The sequence below is a fragment of the Macaca nemestrina genome, chromosome 9 (assembly GCF_043159975.1).
Source record: "Macaca nemestrina isolate mMacNem1 chromosome 9, mMacNem.hap1, whole genome shotgun sequence".
NCBI classification, from domain to species: domain Eukaryota; kingdom Metazoa; phylum Chordata; class Mammalia; order Primates; family Cercopithecidae; genus Macaca; species Macaca nemestrina.
In genome coordinates, this window is record NC_092133.1 from 115,829,010 (window position 1) to 115,848,229 (window position 19,220).

At 37.2% G+C, this 19,220-nt stretch overlaps 1 protein-coding gene across 5 annotated transcripts in view; it reads left to right on the forward strand.

Annotated features, from left to right (window-relative positions):
- Nucleotides 1–19,220, forward strand: part of LOC105479981 (MAGUK p55 scaffold protein 7) — a 249,974-nt gene that overhangs the window by 59,384 nt on the left and 171,370 nt on the right. For all 5 annotated transcript variants that reach the window (XM_011738350.3, XM_071070317.1, XM_071070318.1 and 2 more), the window contains exon 2: nucleotides 9,875–10,042. In XM_011738350.3, coding sequence (XP_011736652.2) covers nucleotides 10,006–10,042 — 37 coding nt within the window. In that variant the 5' untranslated portion in view covers nucleotides 9,875–10,005. The remainder of the gene's footprint in view (nucleotides 1–9,874; nucleotides 10,043–19,220) is intronic.

A 19,220-nucleotide genomic window follows, 5' to 3' on the forward strand; every position in this document is an offset into this window, starting at 1 on the left:
ATACTCAAGTTCACTGATTTTTTTTTTCTGCTTGATCAAGTCCGCTGTTGAGTCCCTCTTGTGAATTTTTCAATTCAGTTATTGTATTTGTAAGCTCCAGAGTTTCTAGAAATAGAAACTTTTAATAGTTTCTGTTTCTCTGATTCTGTTGTTACTTTGTTCATGCATCCCTTTCCTGACTTGTTTTAGTTGTCTGTTTGTGTGCTGTTTTAGCTCACTGAGCATCTGGCAGGTGATTATCTTGAATTCTATGTCAGCTAATTCAGAGATCTTTTCTTCAGTGTGGATTTCTGGAGCTCTGTTTTGCCCCTTTGATTGGGCAATGTTTTACTGTTTTTTTGGCGCCTTGTGTTCTTTTGTTGAGATCTGGGCATTTGAAAAGATAGATCCTCTCGGTTTTTATCGACTGGCTTCGTGCAGGGGAAGATCTTTTCCAATCAGCCTGGATAGTGATTATTTGGACCTCTCAAACCAGTGCTGAGAATGCATCTTCTCTGGGCCTGTGCATGTAATTTCACGGTTAATGAGACTTGCTCCTATTTTCCTCTCAGAAGTCTGTACATTAATCTCTTCCTCCTCATGGCATCCGTCTGAGGTTCTGCTGTCTTCCTGATGCTGTAACAAGCCCCTGGGCTCTCTTTTGTTTTCAGTGGCCCCCAATCTGGCATCCAGATTATACCCTCTTCCTGTTAGCACTCCAACTTAGTCCCTTGGGCAGCCCCTCACAAGCCAGAACATTGGGTGCACATTTTCCTCTTCTCTTTCCTTCTTGAGGGAGAAGCTGGAAGTTGGGAATTTTCCTCCAAATTACTCCATGTTGCACTGGGGTCAGGGAGGAGCTAAAGTGGGCAAAAAGCAATTTTTGCATTGATGTCGCCTTCCTTAGCTTTTGCTTGCATGGGTGCTGTGTAATTAATGGGCTTCTGGAGTTACAGAGGTAACTTGGTTTGTATGTTGTTGTTAAGTCACTGTTTCCACGGGGAAAAGAGAGTCTGAGGCATTCTGTTCCACCATCTTACTGATGTCACTCCCTGTACATGTTTAGTAAAACCTCCAGTCATTGCTAGAATATTTCACTTGATGTTTTGCTATGCCTATACAATAATCATAACTGTGTTACAATAAGAGGTTGCATTGGTAAAGAGGTAGATTTTTGGTAACTCTATTAAAATTTAATCTTAAATGTCTTAAATGTAGCTTTTTAATAAACAGATTTATTCTATTTTTATGCATGGTAAGTTGAATATGGAGTGATATATAATTTTAATCAAAACTTGCTTCATTGACTGGTTTATTTTTGACCTCTCAAGATATTTTTGAAATTAGTGACTATGAATTGTGGGTAATGCTAGAGTGACATTTTGTTAATAAGAAAGGTTTAGTAGAATCTGAATTATATTCTTGAGCTTCAGATATACTCTATCATTTGCTTAAGCCGTATAAAACAGAGGGACAGTATCCCTGGCTATCATGCAAGATGTTACTGTAGATTTTAGAGAGATCTGTGGCTTTTACAGGCTGTGCATTTTGTAGGTATGTTCTAGACCTAAGGATCGAAGGCTGAGAATATTATTTTTGGAACCTACTTGATGTTTTGGGTATATCAGAGAAGGCACTATGTTACGTGACTGAAGAGCCAAGAAGAGGACGTGGATATGAAGCAGGCAGTTTTCTGATTTGTAAACGGAATCAAGTAGAACAAGAAAATTAAGGGGAAGGTTGAGGGAAAGGGAGAGCTAAAATTGGAGCGTCTGGTGTGTTTTGTGTTTGAGATGCGTTGTTTCATTTAACCAGTCACAAAAAGTGAGTGAGATATACATATTCTTTCTATTTGACCACTAAGAAAACTGAGAGAGGTTAGTAGTGGTTAAGAGGCAGCATTGTGTAGAATGATTCACAGGGTGGGTCTTGAATTCATACATACCAACATCAGAATCCCTTCAAGTTGTGGGCTTAGGGCACATTGCCTAAAGTTCAGTTTCCTCATCTGTAAGACATGGTAATAGTGCTTACATAATAGGATTCTTGTGAGGATTAAATGAAACAGTGCATGTTGCATTTTTAACCTAATATCTGGGAAATTGTGAGATACTCAATAGGAGCCATCACGAACATTATTCTTATTTATTTATTTTCGTTATTTAACATGGCTTTCTGAGGTCTCATGCCTTGTCAGTTGTGTATGTGGTAAGTGGTAGGAGATCCTTCAGATTTAAACTCTGTTTTTTGTCTTACCAAAGCATGTATTCTTTTCATTGTAGGACCACTAGAAGTTTGCGAGATTAGAGGAAATATGAGATAGAGAGTGATGAAAACAAGACTGAAAAGTGTTAGTAAGGTTGGGCGTGGTGGCTCACACCTGTAATCCCAGCACTATGGGAGGCTAAGGCGCGTGGATCACCTGAGGTCAGGAGTTCGAGACCAGCCTGACCAACAGGGTAAAACGCCATCTCTACTAAAAATACAAAATTATCCAGGTGTGGTGGCGGGCATCTGTAATCCCAACTATTCAGGAGTCTGAGGCAGGAGAATCACTTGAACCCCGGAGGTGGAGGTTGCTATGAGCCGAGGTCGTACCACTGTACTCCAGCCTGGGCAACAAGAGTGAAACTCTGTCTCGAAAATAGAATAGAGGCCGGGCGCGGTGGCTCAAGCCTGTAATCCCAGCACTTTGGGAGGCCGAGACAGGCGGATCACAAGGTCAGGAGATCGAGACCACGGTGAAACCCCGTCTCTACTAAAAATACAAAAAATTAGCCGGGCGCGGTTGTGGGCGCCTGTAGTCCCAGCTACTCGGGAGGCTGAGGCAGGAGAATGGCGTGAACCCGGGAGGCGGAGCTTGCAGTGAGCCGAGATCGCGCCACTGCACTCCAGCCTGGGCGACAGAGCGAGACTCCGTCTCAAAAAAAAAAAAAAAAAAAAAAAAAAAAAGAAAATAGAATAGAATAGAATAAAATAAAATAGCGGCCATCTGTTGATTGGCTGCTATATATGGGTTAGATGTTTTATTTTTATTTCATTTAATCTCATTTCACTAAGTAGCTTGGCCAGGATCACAGAGTCAGTAAGGCAGGGCTTGGGTGGGATCTTAGGTCTGTCTGATTTCAAAATCTGTGCTCTCGTTGTTAGGCTGTGCTATCTCCCCGTAGGTAAAATGATGAGGTGACTCTGACTTGAAAGGGAAAGAGAGCGGATCGTTATTCAGTTTTTAGGCACATATGATGATATGGGTTCCATTCTTAAGGAACCTAGTGAGGGACACTGATTGAACAAAAAATGTAAAATTATATTGATGTACGTTAATTACAAAGAAGGATTGGTTTCTGCGGTAGAGAGGACTGAAGGGAATGCCAGTGGAATGCTGAGATGAATCTGGAATTGAGAATTAGTCAAGGAAAACGTAATCAAGAAGTTGTATCACTCTTCTCTGCCCTCAACAATTAGAGGAAAGAGATACAGAGCAAAAATAGTGGGTCACTGATGGTCAGTGGTGTAATCTTGAAGACTTAGCCAAGACTTTTTAGCAGTAAGTGGTAGAATATAAATGCAATGAAGGGACAGTCATCATCCGAGGAGTGCCCCAGAGGAGAGGTCTGGAGGATGTGCCAACAGTGTAAATGCTGCCATTTATGCTTAAGGAGAGTAGAAAAGGAGAATGGGGTCGTGGTGCACTCACTGTTGTAGATGGTTCGGGTAGTCTGGAATGAGGTCATTGCCTGCGAGTGCTAGTTCATTCATTACACCTGCGCTTGCAGAGAAGGGGCAGTTGTGTGCCTTCCCAAGAGCCCTCACTAGATGAGGCCCTAAGGGTCTCGTGGTTAATGTTCCTTCCTGGCAAACGGACCAGGGTTCCCGCAGACTTTCCTAGCAGCCTTAAAGCCTGGGTCTCTTCACCTGGAGATTATAAAGCAGCATGTTCTCTTGTTTCCTTTCTGAAGTCTTTAAAGGTTTATAGGATTCTTTTAGTGGGATTCTTCTCTTCTGTTGCTTCAGCATTTCCCTTTCCATGTGTGGAAAGGACATGTGTTGGTTTTATATTAATATAATCATTGGACCCCATTGGATTTGTAAAATGTGGGACATTTTGATCCTTCATAATCTTTTTTTCTTGAAAACTAGGAATTTTTGTTTTTGGTTGTATAAAGCATCTTTTCTTACATACAACATCCTAATACTTGGCCAGTTATAAGTCTGTTTTAAAATTCTTTATGTATAGCAACAGAGTCTGAGATACTTGGGATAGCCAAAATTGAAATGCAGTTTTGTTTATGATTAAAACCCGAATCTTTAAAAATTTTCACAATTTTGCACAACAAAACAAAATAGAATTTTTTAAACTTTCTGTTTTTTGAATATATAAATAATGACCAGTACAAATGTTACTAGAAAGCATGCTACTTCTAGATCCTTAAGTCACTAGCAGATGGGATGTAAGGATATAGAATAATGGTCAGCAAACTTGGCCCTCCTTCATTTCTGGAAATCGAGTTTTATGGGAACACAGTCATACTCAGGTACATATTGTTTAGGTTGAGATCATATGGACCACAAAGCCTTAAATGTTGACAGAGAATGTTTGCCAAACCTTGGCATTAGAGAAGCAATTCTCCACATTTTTGGTCCTCAGATCCATACTCTTAAAAATTATTGAAGGCTCTAAAGAGTTTCGATTATGTGGGTTATATTGGTTTAATTCATTTAAAAATAACAATATTAAATTTGCTTCATGTTAACACAAATAACATTTTAATGAAAAATAATTTTACCCTCAAAACAAAAGCATGAGTGAATTGCAAATTTCTTTAATTCCTGGCTCAACAGGAGACTGTTATATTTTCGTATCTGTGTCTACTTTCATTTTGTTGCTGTGTGTTCCGGTTGAAGGATATGAAGAAAAACTGAACTTACACAGATCTGTAGTTGGAAAAGGGAGGACTGTTTTAATAGCCTATTCAGTTAACTGCGGATATTCTTTGCTGTTACACCGAAGATATATGGCAGTTTCTTAAAGATAAGTTTCAGTGTAAAATCTGAAATTCCAGAAATAAAGTTATTGTATTGGAACTTTAAATCCATTGATCAATCTTGAGCTTCGAATGGATGTTGTTCATGCATAATTTTCTAATGTGTTAGTAGAAAATGGGAAAATACTGGTTCACCGAATCATGCAGATCTTCCCAATGTTGATACAAAATGCCAAAAAAATCACATTTGTTAATGTCACCGTGGGTCTTCTCAGCAAAGCCTTTGGGCATTGGGAAGCTGACAGAACCAGTGCAAAGTGGGGACTTGGTTCCACCATGCGTGTGTTTCAGTTTACGTAGCACCATGCAAAATGAGCCTCTACTGGATGCAAGTTTTATAAAATTCTGATTTTTGCTTGGAAGCTCATTTTTATCATTAGCAACACATACTGTTTTTGGTTTCCCTTGAAAGTATGGACTCTATTTATCTTCAAGAAAATGTTTGTCAAATACTGAAGCTTGAATAACCATAGTTTGTGTTCAGTTGTTCTTTTAAGTTAAAAAAAAAAAAAAAAAAGTTCCATGATCAGAGCAGCCAGTATAGTTCACAACTCAAATCATTGCACAAGTGTTTTTTTGAGACAGTGTTTCCTTTGTTTATAGCAGCAGTTACTTTATGTGTGCTTCCCATTATTCGTACAGGATGTTAAAAAGAAGAGTACTCAAGAGTCAATTAATATTAATTTTTACTGCTTCATTAAGGATATTCTATAGTGAACCTTCCCTCTCCCCTCCTCCTCTTCCTGTTTTTCTTCCTCTTCCTCCTCCTCCTCTGAATGAGCATCCTTGGCAACAAAGAATACAATGTTGAATAGTTGCAATTTGGTGCCATTATCTTGACTCATGCTCAGGTGCCAGTGGTTTTACCACCCGTGACCATTGCTTTTCACCATTGGTGCAAATGCTGGTACAGTGCAAAAGACAAATAACATCTCAGTACTTTCTTCAGCAATTTTATGAAAATTGTTTGACCTCATGGACCCCTCTGAAAGGGTCCTGGAGACCACTAGGGGTCTGTGGACCACACTTTGAGAATGACTGGTATAAAAGGTACAAGTACCATTTTATATAAGCAGATGTCTGCCACTTTATATGTTGCCTCCTTTTATTCTTACAGTTATAATTTAAGAGGGTCCAAATAATGTTAACAGATATAAGTCTGCTTCTTGCAGTGGCTAATAGAACTAATGAGTCTTTCAGATTGAGTTTTTACAAAAATCTGTGATAGATTTATTTTTTAAAAAATGTGATAATTTGTTTGTGTTATTTTATTGCTCTATTAGGTTTTGAAAATGTAACTTTTGAGTACGTGTATCTGGTGAAATAATCTACAGTTGGATTTCTGAGCACACTTATTCTTCTGAAATGATAGATTGGGAACATAATTATTAAACTAGTTTATGATGACAGTTAATTACAAGTTTTCATATTCTTGAACACTTACCCAAATATAGAGGACATGTATTTGAAAATTACTTGATTTCTTGTTCATATATATTAACTGTGTGTGTGTGTATATGTTCACATTAATAAAAAATGTTGCAGACGATGGAATTAAGTTATTTACTGAAAACAAGTTTTAAACACTTGCACTTCTGTGGTTGACCACTAGATGTCATGAGTGCCATGGGAGCATTAAGAGTTACCCAGGGCGGGTAGAAATGGAAGGTTGTAAGCTCATAGACCTTCACATAGTTCACTGTTTCCACATGATCAATGCCAGAGGAACCTGATACAGTGTGATATATAGAAGCAAGGTACAACTGGAATAATGAAATTTCAAAAATAAGCCCTTTTAAAGGAGGGTTGTAATCGTTCTATTGGGCATTGTAAATGCTTCAGGTGCACTTGATACTGCTGTTATGTTCCTGGCTTTTGGGTCTTTCTCTTTTTTATGGAAAGATGGATTGAACTTCAATTTAAGAATATTCGGTAATCCCTCTCAGGACATACTGTAACAGCTGGTATTTTTGTGTTGTAGTAAATTGATTCCATACAACAGTCAGTAATAATTATGGCTGCATTCCGACAAATTCCAAAGCATTTTCAATGAATTTCGCCAAAGAAAATAACATCATTGCTACAAAAATTTAACTCAGTTTGAAAGTTAAACCTAGCAACTTTGCTTCATTCCACAAAATACAAAGTATTACTGGTTAGGATTCTGTCAAACCAGTTTTAGAATTCATGTACTCGTATATGGTCTGAGGAGATGATTACTTTGTAGTATGTATACTTAAAAGATAATTGCTTTGTAGTAAATAACACAGCTTTGGAAAAATTTAACCTTGAGTGTTCATTATGAAATAAAAAGCAAGAAATGCGAGAGCTTTTCGTATGTGGCATAGATGAACAGCAGCAACACCAGCTCAAAAGGATGTTTTGATGTGGAATGTAAGGTCTTCAGTATTAATGGAATATGAATGTTTCAAACTATATGAAATTCTAATTGATATAGTTGTCTTATTATATGGTGTGTATGGTTTATAAATGTGAAACATTGTAAGTTCTTTAAGCTGTGTAGAAAGTGATAGGTTGCATGGTATAGATGGTATAGCATATGTGCAATCTATACCATATGAATTTAGGCTTTTCTCATGACATAAAGACCTTAAATTCCATATATATACACACACATATAATAAATACCTACTCACATACATACATACATATATATTGGCCTAATGGTACAAATGTGTCTGCAGACATTTTAGAAATTTTAATTGATTTTCATTTTTTTTCTATTAGCAAAACAAAAGTCTACTAATTGACTGTGTTCTTTAAATTATACAGTCTTTTTTTTTTGACTTTGAATTACTTCATTTCTAGCCTTGCTTTATACAAGGAATATTTTCCTGTAGTTGAATCTTCATCCTGATTTTTAGAATAATTTGTGAAGGCAAAGCAAAGTTGCTTTCAAAATTATTAGAAAAAACAGCTCCATACATGTGCATTAGTGAAATCTTGCCTCACATGTTTAATTTTTAACTTAGCTATATTTTCGTTTGGTATTTCAAATAACAATTCTCATATTTTAAATTAGCACTCTTTTCCGTATGGATGTGTATGCATGTTTTAACTATGTCAGCCTTTGCAATAACATAAAGCAAAATTCAAGGTATTGCAGCAGATAGTCTGATCTAAAATAATCCCTTTGATGGTGAAGTTTTTAATACTAATTTTCACTTTAACAATTAAAAAACAAATTTAGAAGGCTTTAATAGAATCTTACAGTTTGGATTTTTTAAAGTAAAATTTGGCAAGTTCATTTCTCTTTATTCTGCAGTTTGCATCAGCAACTTTAAAGGCTTTAAGAATTGATGTGAACCAGTTTTTCCAGTGTTTCCAATGTTTTCTTGTTGTTGTTAATGTATGTTAAAAATATGCTTCTAAATTACTGAATTTGCTTTATAGAGAATTGAGGAAAGTGCGTTAAAAATGAACTGAAAACACATTGTGTGGTTCTTCTGATTTCTACAAAAATGTAAATGGAGTACTTTTTCCATTATTAGCCAGGGGTGATCCAAATTTAAACCAGATGGCCTCCCTCTAGGTGTTAGGCCAATGTACATTTTAATCTTGCTACTTTCTTTTATGTTTTCGTTTTATAATCTCATTACCTGAATTAAGAAAACCCCAACAACCAGTGTTTCTTGTTTATTTACCGTGTGTCAGACACTGCATTACATGAGTATATTTAATTACCGAACACTTCTAATTTACTCATGTCTCTGTTTGCGTATAAGGAAGTTAAGGCTTAAGAAGATGAAATTCCTTGCTGAAGATCACAGAACTAGCAGCATCAAAGATTAGGTCAAACTCTAGATCCCTTGTTCTTAACTAATATGCTATACTGCCTTTACCGCTCATCTGAGGATAAACACTAGTTAAGACAGTTACTGAAAAAGTTAATATTTTTCCAGATACAGCAAGGGTTAGTTTTTACTAAAGGAATTTACTTGTGTATGCTAGCTTGGATTGTTAGATTTACTTTGGATTACTAACATTTCTGTAAATCTATAATAACATCTTGCTTCCATTCTAGTAAATATTCCTTCAAGGTTAGTTGCAGACTTCAGTTAGAGAACCATGCATTTGTCATATTAGGATGAGCTATTTAAAAAAATACAATTAGGCTGGGTGCGGTGACTCACACCTGTAATCCCAGCGCTTTGAGAGACTGAGGCAGGCGGATGACTTGAGGTCAGGAGTTCAAGACCAGCCTGCCCAACATGGTGAAACCCCCGTCTCTATTTAAAAAAATAAAAAAATAAAAAAATAAAATTAGCCAGGCTTAGTGGCAGGCATCTGTAATCCCAGCTCCTCAGGAGGCTGGGGCAGGAGAATTGCTTGAACTCAGGAGGCAGAGGTTGCAGTGAGCCGAGTTGCACCACTGCACTCCGGCCTGGGTGACAGAGTAAGATTCCGTATCAAAAAAAAAAAAAAAAAGTTAATTATAAGTTTCTGACAATTTATATAGTCTCTGTTCTACGTTTAGAAATATAGCTGAGAATTATGGTAACACAGGGAATGAAGTTGAGAATGGCATTGATTTATAGAAGCTTCTTAAAATTATCCATGTATCCAGTCAGCATTCCACAACCCAAATGTAAAAATCTTTAAGGAAGCCTCAACACACACATTCAGAATATTCACGCTTCCAATCAGAAGTTGCTCATCAAGACCAGAAACTCTCACAGTTCGTGTTTGCATGTGGTCTGTAGAAAAAATTCCGAAGAGTTGTGATGTCTCCAATAGTGATTGGGATGAGAATTTTGAATTAGTTACAGAATGTTGTGATTTGGTGACAGTCCCTTTTTTAAAAAGATAAATGTTTCTTTCCTTTCTAGAAACGGCTTACAAAATATACAGATCTTGGTAGACAACGTGGCTGCAGGCTGTTGAATTGGAATTCCCTGTGGCTGTCTGAGGGCAGGGTGTCTGGAGAGCGGTCGGCTGACCTGTTCCTACACCTTGCATCATGCCAGCTTTGTCAACAGGATCTGGGAGTGACACCGGTATGTGACCCCAAGAGGGGCAGTTCTTATTCCATCTTTGCTTAAATCTTGTTCACAGTGAAATACAACATTGCTTTAAGCATTCAGGCAGGTCATACTTGTTTCTCTGTCACCAACTCTAGGGGCATGAGATCAACTCAGGGATGCCCTCCTAGGTAAAAGTTACTGGAGGACATGGGCTCCCTGCCTCTTTCTCCAGGTAGTGATGGCGTGTGCTGATGCTCTTGTTCTGTCTTGCTTTTAGAATAATTCTGTGCATTTAATTTAAAAAATTAAGCATTTGAAACTTACAGAAAAGTATGGCAAATACTGTGATACCCATATTATCCTTCACTCAGTTGTATAACATGTAGGAACTGTTTGCCACACTTGATTCTGATTTTTCTCTTTTTTTCTTTAAGAATTAAACCATTATCCTTACCCCAATTCTCTGTTTTCTCTCTGTCACCAGAGGTAAAACTATCCTGAAATTGATATATATCGTTAAGGGATTCAGTTAAAACTAACAAACATTTCATGTTATTATCAGTTATAAGACTTTGAGATACCTAGAGTAGGTGTTTCTAAGAAAGGAAAAAAAACTCACATGGACGCATGTGTACATAAAATCCTCCCCTTCTGATCTGATTCAGGGAAGTAGAAGTGTGGTGGTAGATGCCTCTTTGAGGTCCTATTCTGGACCAGAATCAGCACTTTTTCAAAGTGTAGAATCCTGGATGCCTCTAAGAACTACTAAAACAAAATGTAAATGGGGTTGGGGGCCTATGTCATGCATTTTTAAAGCCCCTTGAAAGAAGTGATAACACAGTATGACGAAAAGGAATGTTCTCTGTTTTATATGGGGCTATCCTGAATTTGGTTGATACAGCTCTCTAACCAGCGGAGATGACTGTCTCAGGTGGGACAATTACAACGACTAGTGCTATAATCTCAAAAACGCCCAAATGCAAATTCAGTTTTATCTTGTATTATGTTACACTGGCATTTTCATTTGCACTATTTGCAAATGTAATTCTTTACCATTTCGGGCATATCCATAGTTATATGTTGGCAAGTTTTGTCCCATCTTTTTTTTTGTTTTGTCTCATCTTTATCTATCAAGAATGATTGTTTTTTCCATTGTGATTTACACTGAGGATTTGTTTTTATCAGCAAGAAATTTGATTGTTAAATTACGTAAAGCTTTTCTTTCTCAAGACCTTAACTTGGAAGTCAGACCCTTTGGAAATTTTTTTCTTCTTTTTAGGTTTTATATAGTCCCACATTGTGTTCTACTTTATAAAAATGAATGATTTAACTTTCCATAGTGCTTTGGGAAATTATGGATAAAATTTATGTGAACCATAAATTTACTACAGTTGTGTAATGAATATGTTTTAAACCTTGCTGTTCACCCCAAATGCCTTAGTTTAATTGAATGCAAAATATTGTTGCTTACATATTACTTGAAGGAGGATTAAAATGGAGTATTTATAGTTTATAAGGCAGTTTAGGTGTCAGTCATGAAAAATAGCATAGGGTATCAAGAATTTAAAAAGGGCTTTTCCACACACAGCGAGCTCGCTTAGTGCAAATCTAAAGTGCCAATCTGAATGACACCTTGCTTTATGATGTTTTTTGACCTTATCTCCCCACAAGGTTTGAGCGAAGCACAGAAGACAAGAGTCTCTGCATTTACAGAAGCCGCAAAGTACGGCGTATGCATCAGATGTTTGCAACTGGCCAGTCAGGGGTCATTTTTCCCCTAAGCAGCGTTGCTTAGCAGTATGGCTGATGTCATCCTGTTATCAGGTTTCCAGGGGAACAGAGTTAGACTCAGACCCTGGTGCCACAGGAGCAAGGCACCCGACTAACAGCAGCCTAGATACGTGGATTGCTCATTTGGGAAAATACATTTTGTGTAAAACTTTTACTACTTCTTCTTTCCCTTCTTGCTTATTTCACTAAGAAAAAAAAAATCTTATTATACAAGTAATACATAAAAACATGCCGCTTTCCCCGATCTCATTTTTTTTTTCTCCGTTTGATAAGTAGCCTATAAGAGTTTCCTGTTCATTCAGTACTTGCATGTATATGTCATAAATACACGGTTCTTGAATCTCTTTTCCTTTTCTTTTTAGTCACAGATTTTGTTATGCCCTATTTATTATTCTTCAACTTTTTTTCTACACCAAACTATATTCTTGGAGAGATATTTCCATGTTAAATATAGAAAAGTGTTTGTGTGTTTACACATGTTTATCTATAATCTCTCTATACATCTATATATTTATCTCATTCTTTTAAACTAATGCATACTTTTCCATCATATCGCTATTTAGTGAACCATATTGCTGTTAATGAAAGCCTGGTTTTGCTCCTTTTGTAAATTTTTTGGAAGGGAAGATATACACATTTAATGATGTCAAATTGTCCTCCAGAGTGGTTAAACCACCAAATAATCTACGGTCAGTGTATTAAAGATCCTTTCCCCTACATTCTTGGCAATATTAAATATTGTCCATCTTTGTAAGTTTTACCAATCTGTTGGGAAAAACATGAACTCTTAAGTGTGAAATGTGCATTACTACTGATAGCTAGCGTATTTTCATTTGTTTCATTGCCATTCCTCTATGATTCATCTATTCACATCTCTTCCCCATTGTTTGTACTGGTTTATCATTTTCTAATTTACGTGCAGAATGTATTTATATTTTGTATACTAATCCTTTGAGCCATTATAGGTTGAACACCATTTCTTCTGGTCAATCATTTGTCCTTTTTATTCCTTAAATAATAACATTTCTTCTATAATAGTTGAAAACTTTTTTGTAGTCAAATCAATCTTTTCTGTATTGATTTGCATGCTACTTTTCTTCTGCTTAAGAAGGACTTTCCTATGCCAGGATTATGAAGATATTCTCTAAGATTTTTAGTAGTTATTTTAAAGATTTGTTTTTACACATTTAAAATTGTAATCCAACTGCAATCTGTATGTGGAGCGTGGCAGTAGAGTCTAATCTCACCTGATTTTATTTTTTCATGTGGCCCACCAAGTAATCCCCAGATCACTTATTCAATAGTCTGTTCTTTCTATGTATATTTTTAATATCCCCTCTATCATAATTCAGCATTACAGGTATGTTCTGTGCTCTCTTCCTTGGCTGTAATGATCTGTTGATTATATTAAATTTTTTTAATAGATTATTTTTTAGAGCAATTTTAGAATTACAGAAAAACTATGAAGACAGTACAGAGAGTTTCAATATGCCTTGCCTTAGTTTCCCCTGTTATTAGCATCTTACATTAGTATGGTAAATTCATTTTAATTGGAGAAACGATATTGATACATGATTATTAACTAAAATGTATACTTTATTCAGATTTCCTTCATTTTCCGTTAATGTCATTTTTTTTTTTTTTGTTCCAGGATCTCATTTGTAATACCATATTACGTTTAGTTGTCAACTCTCATTAAACTTCTCTTGGCCATAATGGTTTCTAAGACTTTAGAAATCAGGCACAGTGGCTGACACCTTAATCCCAGCACTTTGGGAGGCTGAGGCAGGTAGATCTCTTGAGCCCAGAAGTTTGAGACCAGTCTGGGCAACCTGGTGAAACCATATCTCTACTAAAAATACAAAAAATTAGCTGGGCCATGGTGGCATGTGCCTGTAGTTCCAGCTGCCTGGAAGGCTGGAGTGGGAGGATCACCTGAGCCTGGGAGGTCCAGGCTGCAGTGAGCAGTGATCGCACCACTGCACTTTAGCCTGGATGATGGAGTGAGACCCTGTCTCGAAAAAAAACAAAACAACAAAACAAAACAAAAAACAACAAAACCCAAAAGACGGTCGTTGATTTTGACGACCTTGAGAGTTTTGAGGAGTTCTGGTCACGTATAGTGTAAGGATTCCCCTCTCCTGGAATTTGTCTGATATTTTTCTTGTGAAAAGATTGGGGTTATGTGTTTGTGGGGTCAGGTCACAGTGGTGAAGGGCCATTGTCGTCATATCACAGTGAGGGTACATTCTATCAACTCGATTTATAACTGTTGACATTAATGTTGGTGACCTGCCTAATGTACTGTTTGTCAGGTTTCTCCACTGTAAGATTTCTCTTTTTTTCACCCTTTCCATACTGTAATCTTTGGAAAAAGTCTCTCTGTGCAGCCCACACTTAGAGTAGCATGTGCCATTTCTCCTCCTTTAGGGTAAAGGGGCTATCTAGATTATTTGGAATTCTTTGTCTTTTCTCTCCCATTTATTAATTTATTCAATCATTCAGATCAATAGGGAGTCATGGATACTTATTTTGTAATTTGGGTTATAAGCCATGACTACTTTATTTTGTTGCTCAAATTGTTCCAGCTTTGGCCCTTGGGAGCTCTTTGAGGTGGCTTCTTTGATAACCCCCATCAACGTGCGCTCATTTGTTTTTATCACTTCCTTACTTTTGATACTACAAATATTCTTGGCTCATCTTGTATATTTCCTGCCTCAGTCCTAGAAGTAGACATTTCTCTAAGGAGCTCTCCTTCCTTTCGTTGGGGAATGGGCTTAGAAACCAAGATCTGGGCAATAGGTTTGCTCATCGCTACTGGAGTGTTGTTTCTTTTTCCTTTGGTTTCGTTTCGTTTCTTTTCTCTCCTCCCTCCTCTCTCATCCCTCCTCCCTCCTCCCTTCTCTCTCCTCTCTCCTCTCTCCTCTGTCTTCTCTCTTCTTTCCCTCTCCCTCTCCTTTCCTTTCTTTTTTCTTTTCAATTCTTTTCTTCTTGGTAGAGATGGGGTTACCCTGTGTTGCCCAGGCTGGTCTCAAACTCCTGAGCTCAAGTGATGCTCCTGCCTCAGCCTCCCAAAGTGCTGGGATTACAGGCATGAGGCACCGCACTCAGCCTTGGAGTATTGTTTCTTTTTTTTTTTGAGACAGAGTCTTGCTCTGTCACCCAGGCTGGAGTGCAGTGGCGCTATCTCGGCTTATTGCAAGCTCCATCTCCCAAGTTCATGCCATTCTCCTGCCTTAGCCTCCCGAGTAGCTGGGACTACACGTGCCCGTCACCACGCCTGGCTAATTTTTTGTATTTGTTTTAGTAGAAACGGGGTTTCACCGTGTTAGTCAGGATGGTCTCGATCTCCTGACCTTGTGATCCGCCTGCCTCAGCCTCCCAAAATGTTGGGATTACAGGCGTGAGCCACCGCGCCCGGCCGGAGTGTTGTTTCTTTAAGGCTCTTTCAGCTGACGAGCAAAGAAATGTATGTGTGTAGGTTAACCCATGCGTACACACACATAAGCATATATGAACATTTCTATGTGTAATCATCTGTAACTATACTAAACTAAATATGAGTTCTCATTGATGTTTTCAACTCTAATCATTGGCAAATAGATCATTGTAGCCTCTTCCCTCTCCAACAGTGGAAAACCTGCTACTACCATCCACCACAGATTTACTTAATTGTTCAGTCCCAGTGTATGTGTACCAGTATAGCAGGATCGGAATTGTTAACCCATGGGAAACAACTTTTATTAGCTAGAGAGTTGATTTTATTTTTATTCCCGGGATAGTGCCATAGTATCTTTATAGTTTTTAATCTTATGGAGTCAGTCCTTTCCTGCATAATACCTATATTAGTTTCAGTTTCGTAATTTCATTATGATTTATACAAGCACCATATAATGTGAAATATAATATAGGTACAGAAATGCATATAAAAAATCTTTATAAGTAGCGTTTTAAAAGTGGTTATAAGCCAGCATCCATGTGACCTGGTCATATCCATGTGACCAACATCCACCTAGGTCAAAAATTCCCACACCTTGAAGGCAGCCTGTGTATCTCTTCTCAGTCACAGTCTTCCCAACCCCCTTAACGACTCCTACCTCACACTCCGCGTAAGGCAGAGTTTATGATTTATATAAGCATTCATAGGCAATATGGTTTAATTTTGCTGGTTGAACTTTATAAATGGAATTACACCATAAGCAGTTTTTAGTTTGAAAGTGAATATTTATTTAGAATGAAAAAAAATGAAAACACATTGTAAATTTTCAAAAGTGGCTACATATAACAAGTATTATAGAATCCAGGAGAAAAGTATAATTTCAAAAAAATTAACTCCCTGACACACCTCCATAAAGCTTTTTCTTCTATATTTTTGGCTGTCTACTCTTTGCTTGCCTCTTCATGTGTACTATTTTCTTTAAGAGAAGAGAAAAGCAATCCAATCCATCTTACATTACCAATGAATGTGTGTGTGTGTGTGTGTGTGTGCGCGCGCACGCGTGTGTGTGTTTTAAGAGACAGGGTCTCACTCTGTCACCCAGGCTGGAGTGCAGTGGTGCAATTGTAGCTCATTGCAGCCTCAAACTCCTAGGATGCTCCTGCCTCAGTATCTCAAGTAGCTGGGATTATAGGCGCATGCCACCATGCCTGGCTAATTTTTTTTTTTTTTTTTGTAGAGACAAGGTCTTCCTGTGTTGCCCAGGCTGGTCTCAAACTTCTGGGCTCAAGTAATCATTCCACCACTGGCCTCCCAAAGTGTTGGGATTACAGGTGTGAGCTATTGTGCCTGGCCTTACATTGATTTTTGAATGTTAAACCAACTTGCATTCTAGGGATAAACCCAATTTGGTCATAATTTACTGTCCTTTTTATATATTTTTGGATTTGGTTTGCTTGTATTTTGTTTAGAATTTGAGATCTGTGTTGATGAGTGAGTTCAGTTGTAATTTCACTTTTTCATTCTTTCCCAAATTTCACAAAGTCATGCTGGTCTCGTGTAGTGTATTGGGAGGAGCCTTTCCCCTTCTGTGGAAGAGTTTGTGAAAGATTGAAATTAACTTAGGTCAGCTGTACCTGGGAATTTTCTTTTTGATATGATTTTTGGTAACTAATTCATTCATTTTAAAAGTTAAAAGAATATTCTAGCTTTCTGTTTCTTCTTGAGTCAATTTTGGTGAATTACAGTTTTCTAAGACTGTCTATTTTATCAGAATTTTCAAATTTTTTGGGAAAAATTATTCATATTATTATTACTTCATACCTGTAGTTTCTATATTGATGCTTTTTTTTTTTTTGGTCCTGATATTGGTAATTTTTGCACTCTCTTCCTCTCTCCTCTTAATTTTGTGAGAGTTTTGTCAATTCTATTAGTCTTTTTAGATGTAAAACTTATGGCTTTATTTTCTGTATTGTACATTTGTTTTTATTTCATTAGTTTTTACTGTTCTTTTTCTAATTTCTAGAAATATTTTGTTTATGAATATTTAATCTTTCCCTTTTCCTAATGTTCACATTTAAGACTATTTCTCACTAAGTTTTATTGGCTTTATTTGTGGTATAATTTAAAACTATTTTCTAATTTTATTAAGTGTTTCCTTTGCTTTAGAATTTTTGTAATTGATTATTTAGAATAAAAAATTTGCATAAGAGGTTTTTTCAGTTTTTGTTTTTGTTACTGGTTTTTTAACTTAATTGCTTTGTGGTCAGAAAGCTGAATTTGCACCATTTTAGTCCTTTGAAATTTGTTTAGACTTATGGCTAGACATATGGTTAATTTCAATAAGTATTCTGAATGTGTTTAACAATAGGTATATTCTGTAATTATTGAGTGTAGTTTTCCATATGTGTCTATTAGGTCAAGCTTATTAATTAAGTCATTCAAATATTCTGTATTCTAATTGATTTTTTGTTGTTGTTGCTTATTCTTTCAGTTACCAAGATAAGTAGTTTTAAAAATCTCCCTCAGCGATTATGGATTTATCTTGTAGTTCTATCAGTTTTTGTTCAGTTTATTTATTTATTTGAGACAGAGTCTCTCTTTGTCGCCCAGGCTGGAGTGCAGTGGCGCAATCTTGGCTCGCTGCAACCTCCACCTCCTGGGTTCAAGCAATTCTCCTGCCTCAGCCTCTGGAGTAGCTGGGACTACAGGCATGCACCATCATGCCAGCTAACTTCTTGTATTTTTTTTGTAGAGATGGGGTTTCACCATGTTGGCCAGAATGGTCTTGAACTTCTGACCTCAAGTGATCTGCCTGCCTCAGCTTCCCAAAGTGCTGGGATTACAGGCGTGAGCCACTGCGCCTGGCTTTCTTTTGTATATTTAAATATGTTATTTTGTTGGTAAATTAAGCCTTTAAAAAATTTTATATTGAAGTGTATACTTTTTTTTTCTGTTAGCACTGAGTGGCTTATCTTTTTCTATCCTTTTACTTTTGGCTTTCCTGTGTTCCTGATGTATTGATAGAGCTCTTGTGAATTGCTTGTAATTGAAGCTTTTCGGGGTTGCACCAATCTTTGCTTTCAACTAGAGGATTTTCAATACAGTTAACATAATGACTGACTTTTAAAACTTAAAATCTACCATCCCATTTTGTGCTTTCTCTTTGTCCTATTCTTCCTTTTTTTCTGTTACTTTTATCTTCTTTGGATTGATTAGAATATCTCTGTCATTTTCGTTTTTCCCCTCTAACTTTGCTGATGTTATAAATTCTCTTTCTGTTCTTTTGGTAGTTTCCTTCAATATTACTTGAATCCTTTATTGCAAAATTTCAACATTAATCTCTGCCTTTATTGTCACCATGGACAAGCTAAGGACCTTAAAAGACTTCTACTTCATAGGTGCCAACTTACATGCTACTGTGTCATGTATTTTCATTCTCTATTTTAAATAAAAAAACCCAGACCTTGAAGACATCATTGTCACAGTTTTTTTTTTTTTTGGACACGGAGTCTTGCTCTGTCGCCCAGGCTGGAGTACAGTGGCTCAATCTCGGCTCACTGCACACTCTGCCTCCCGGGTTCATGCCATTCTCCTGCCTCAGCCTCCCGAGTAGCTGGGACTACAGGCGCCCACCACTATGCCCGGCTAATTTTTGTAGTTTTAGTAGAGACGCATTTCACCGTGTTAGCAAGGATGGTCTCGATCTCCTGACCTCGTGATCTGCCCGCCTCGGCCTCCCAAAGTGCTGGGATTATAGGCGTAAGCCACCGCGCCCGGCCCATTGTCACAGTTTTATATTATCAGTATTCATTTAGAGTTCCTCACATATTACCATTTTCTTTGTTTACCTCCAACTGACAACTCAGCATTTTCATCCACCATGGTTTTTCCATCTGCTTACAGTAAAAATCTTTAGAATTTCCTATTTTGAAGGTCTACTGCTATCAAACTGTCTCTGTCATTGCTGAAAATGTTTTTATT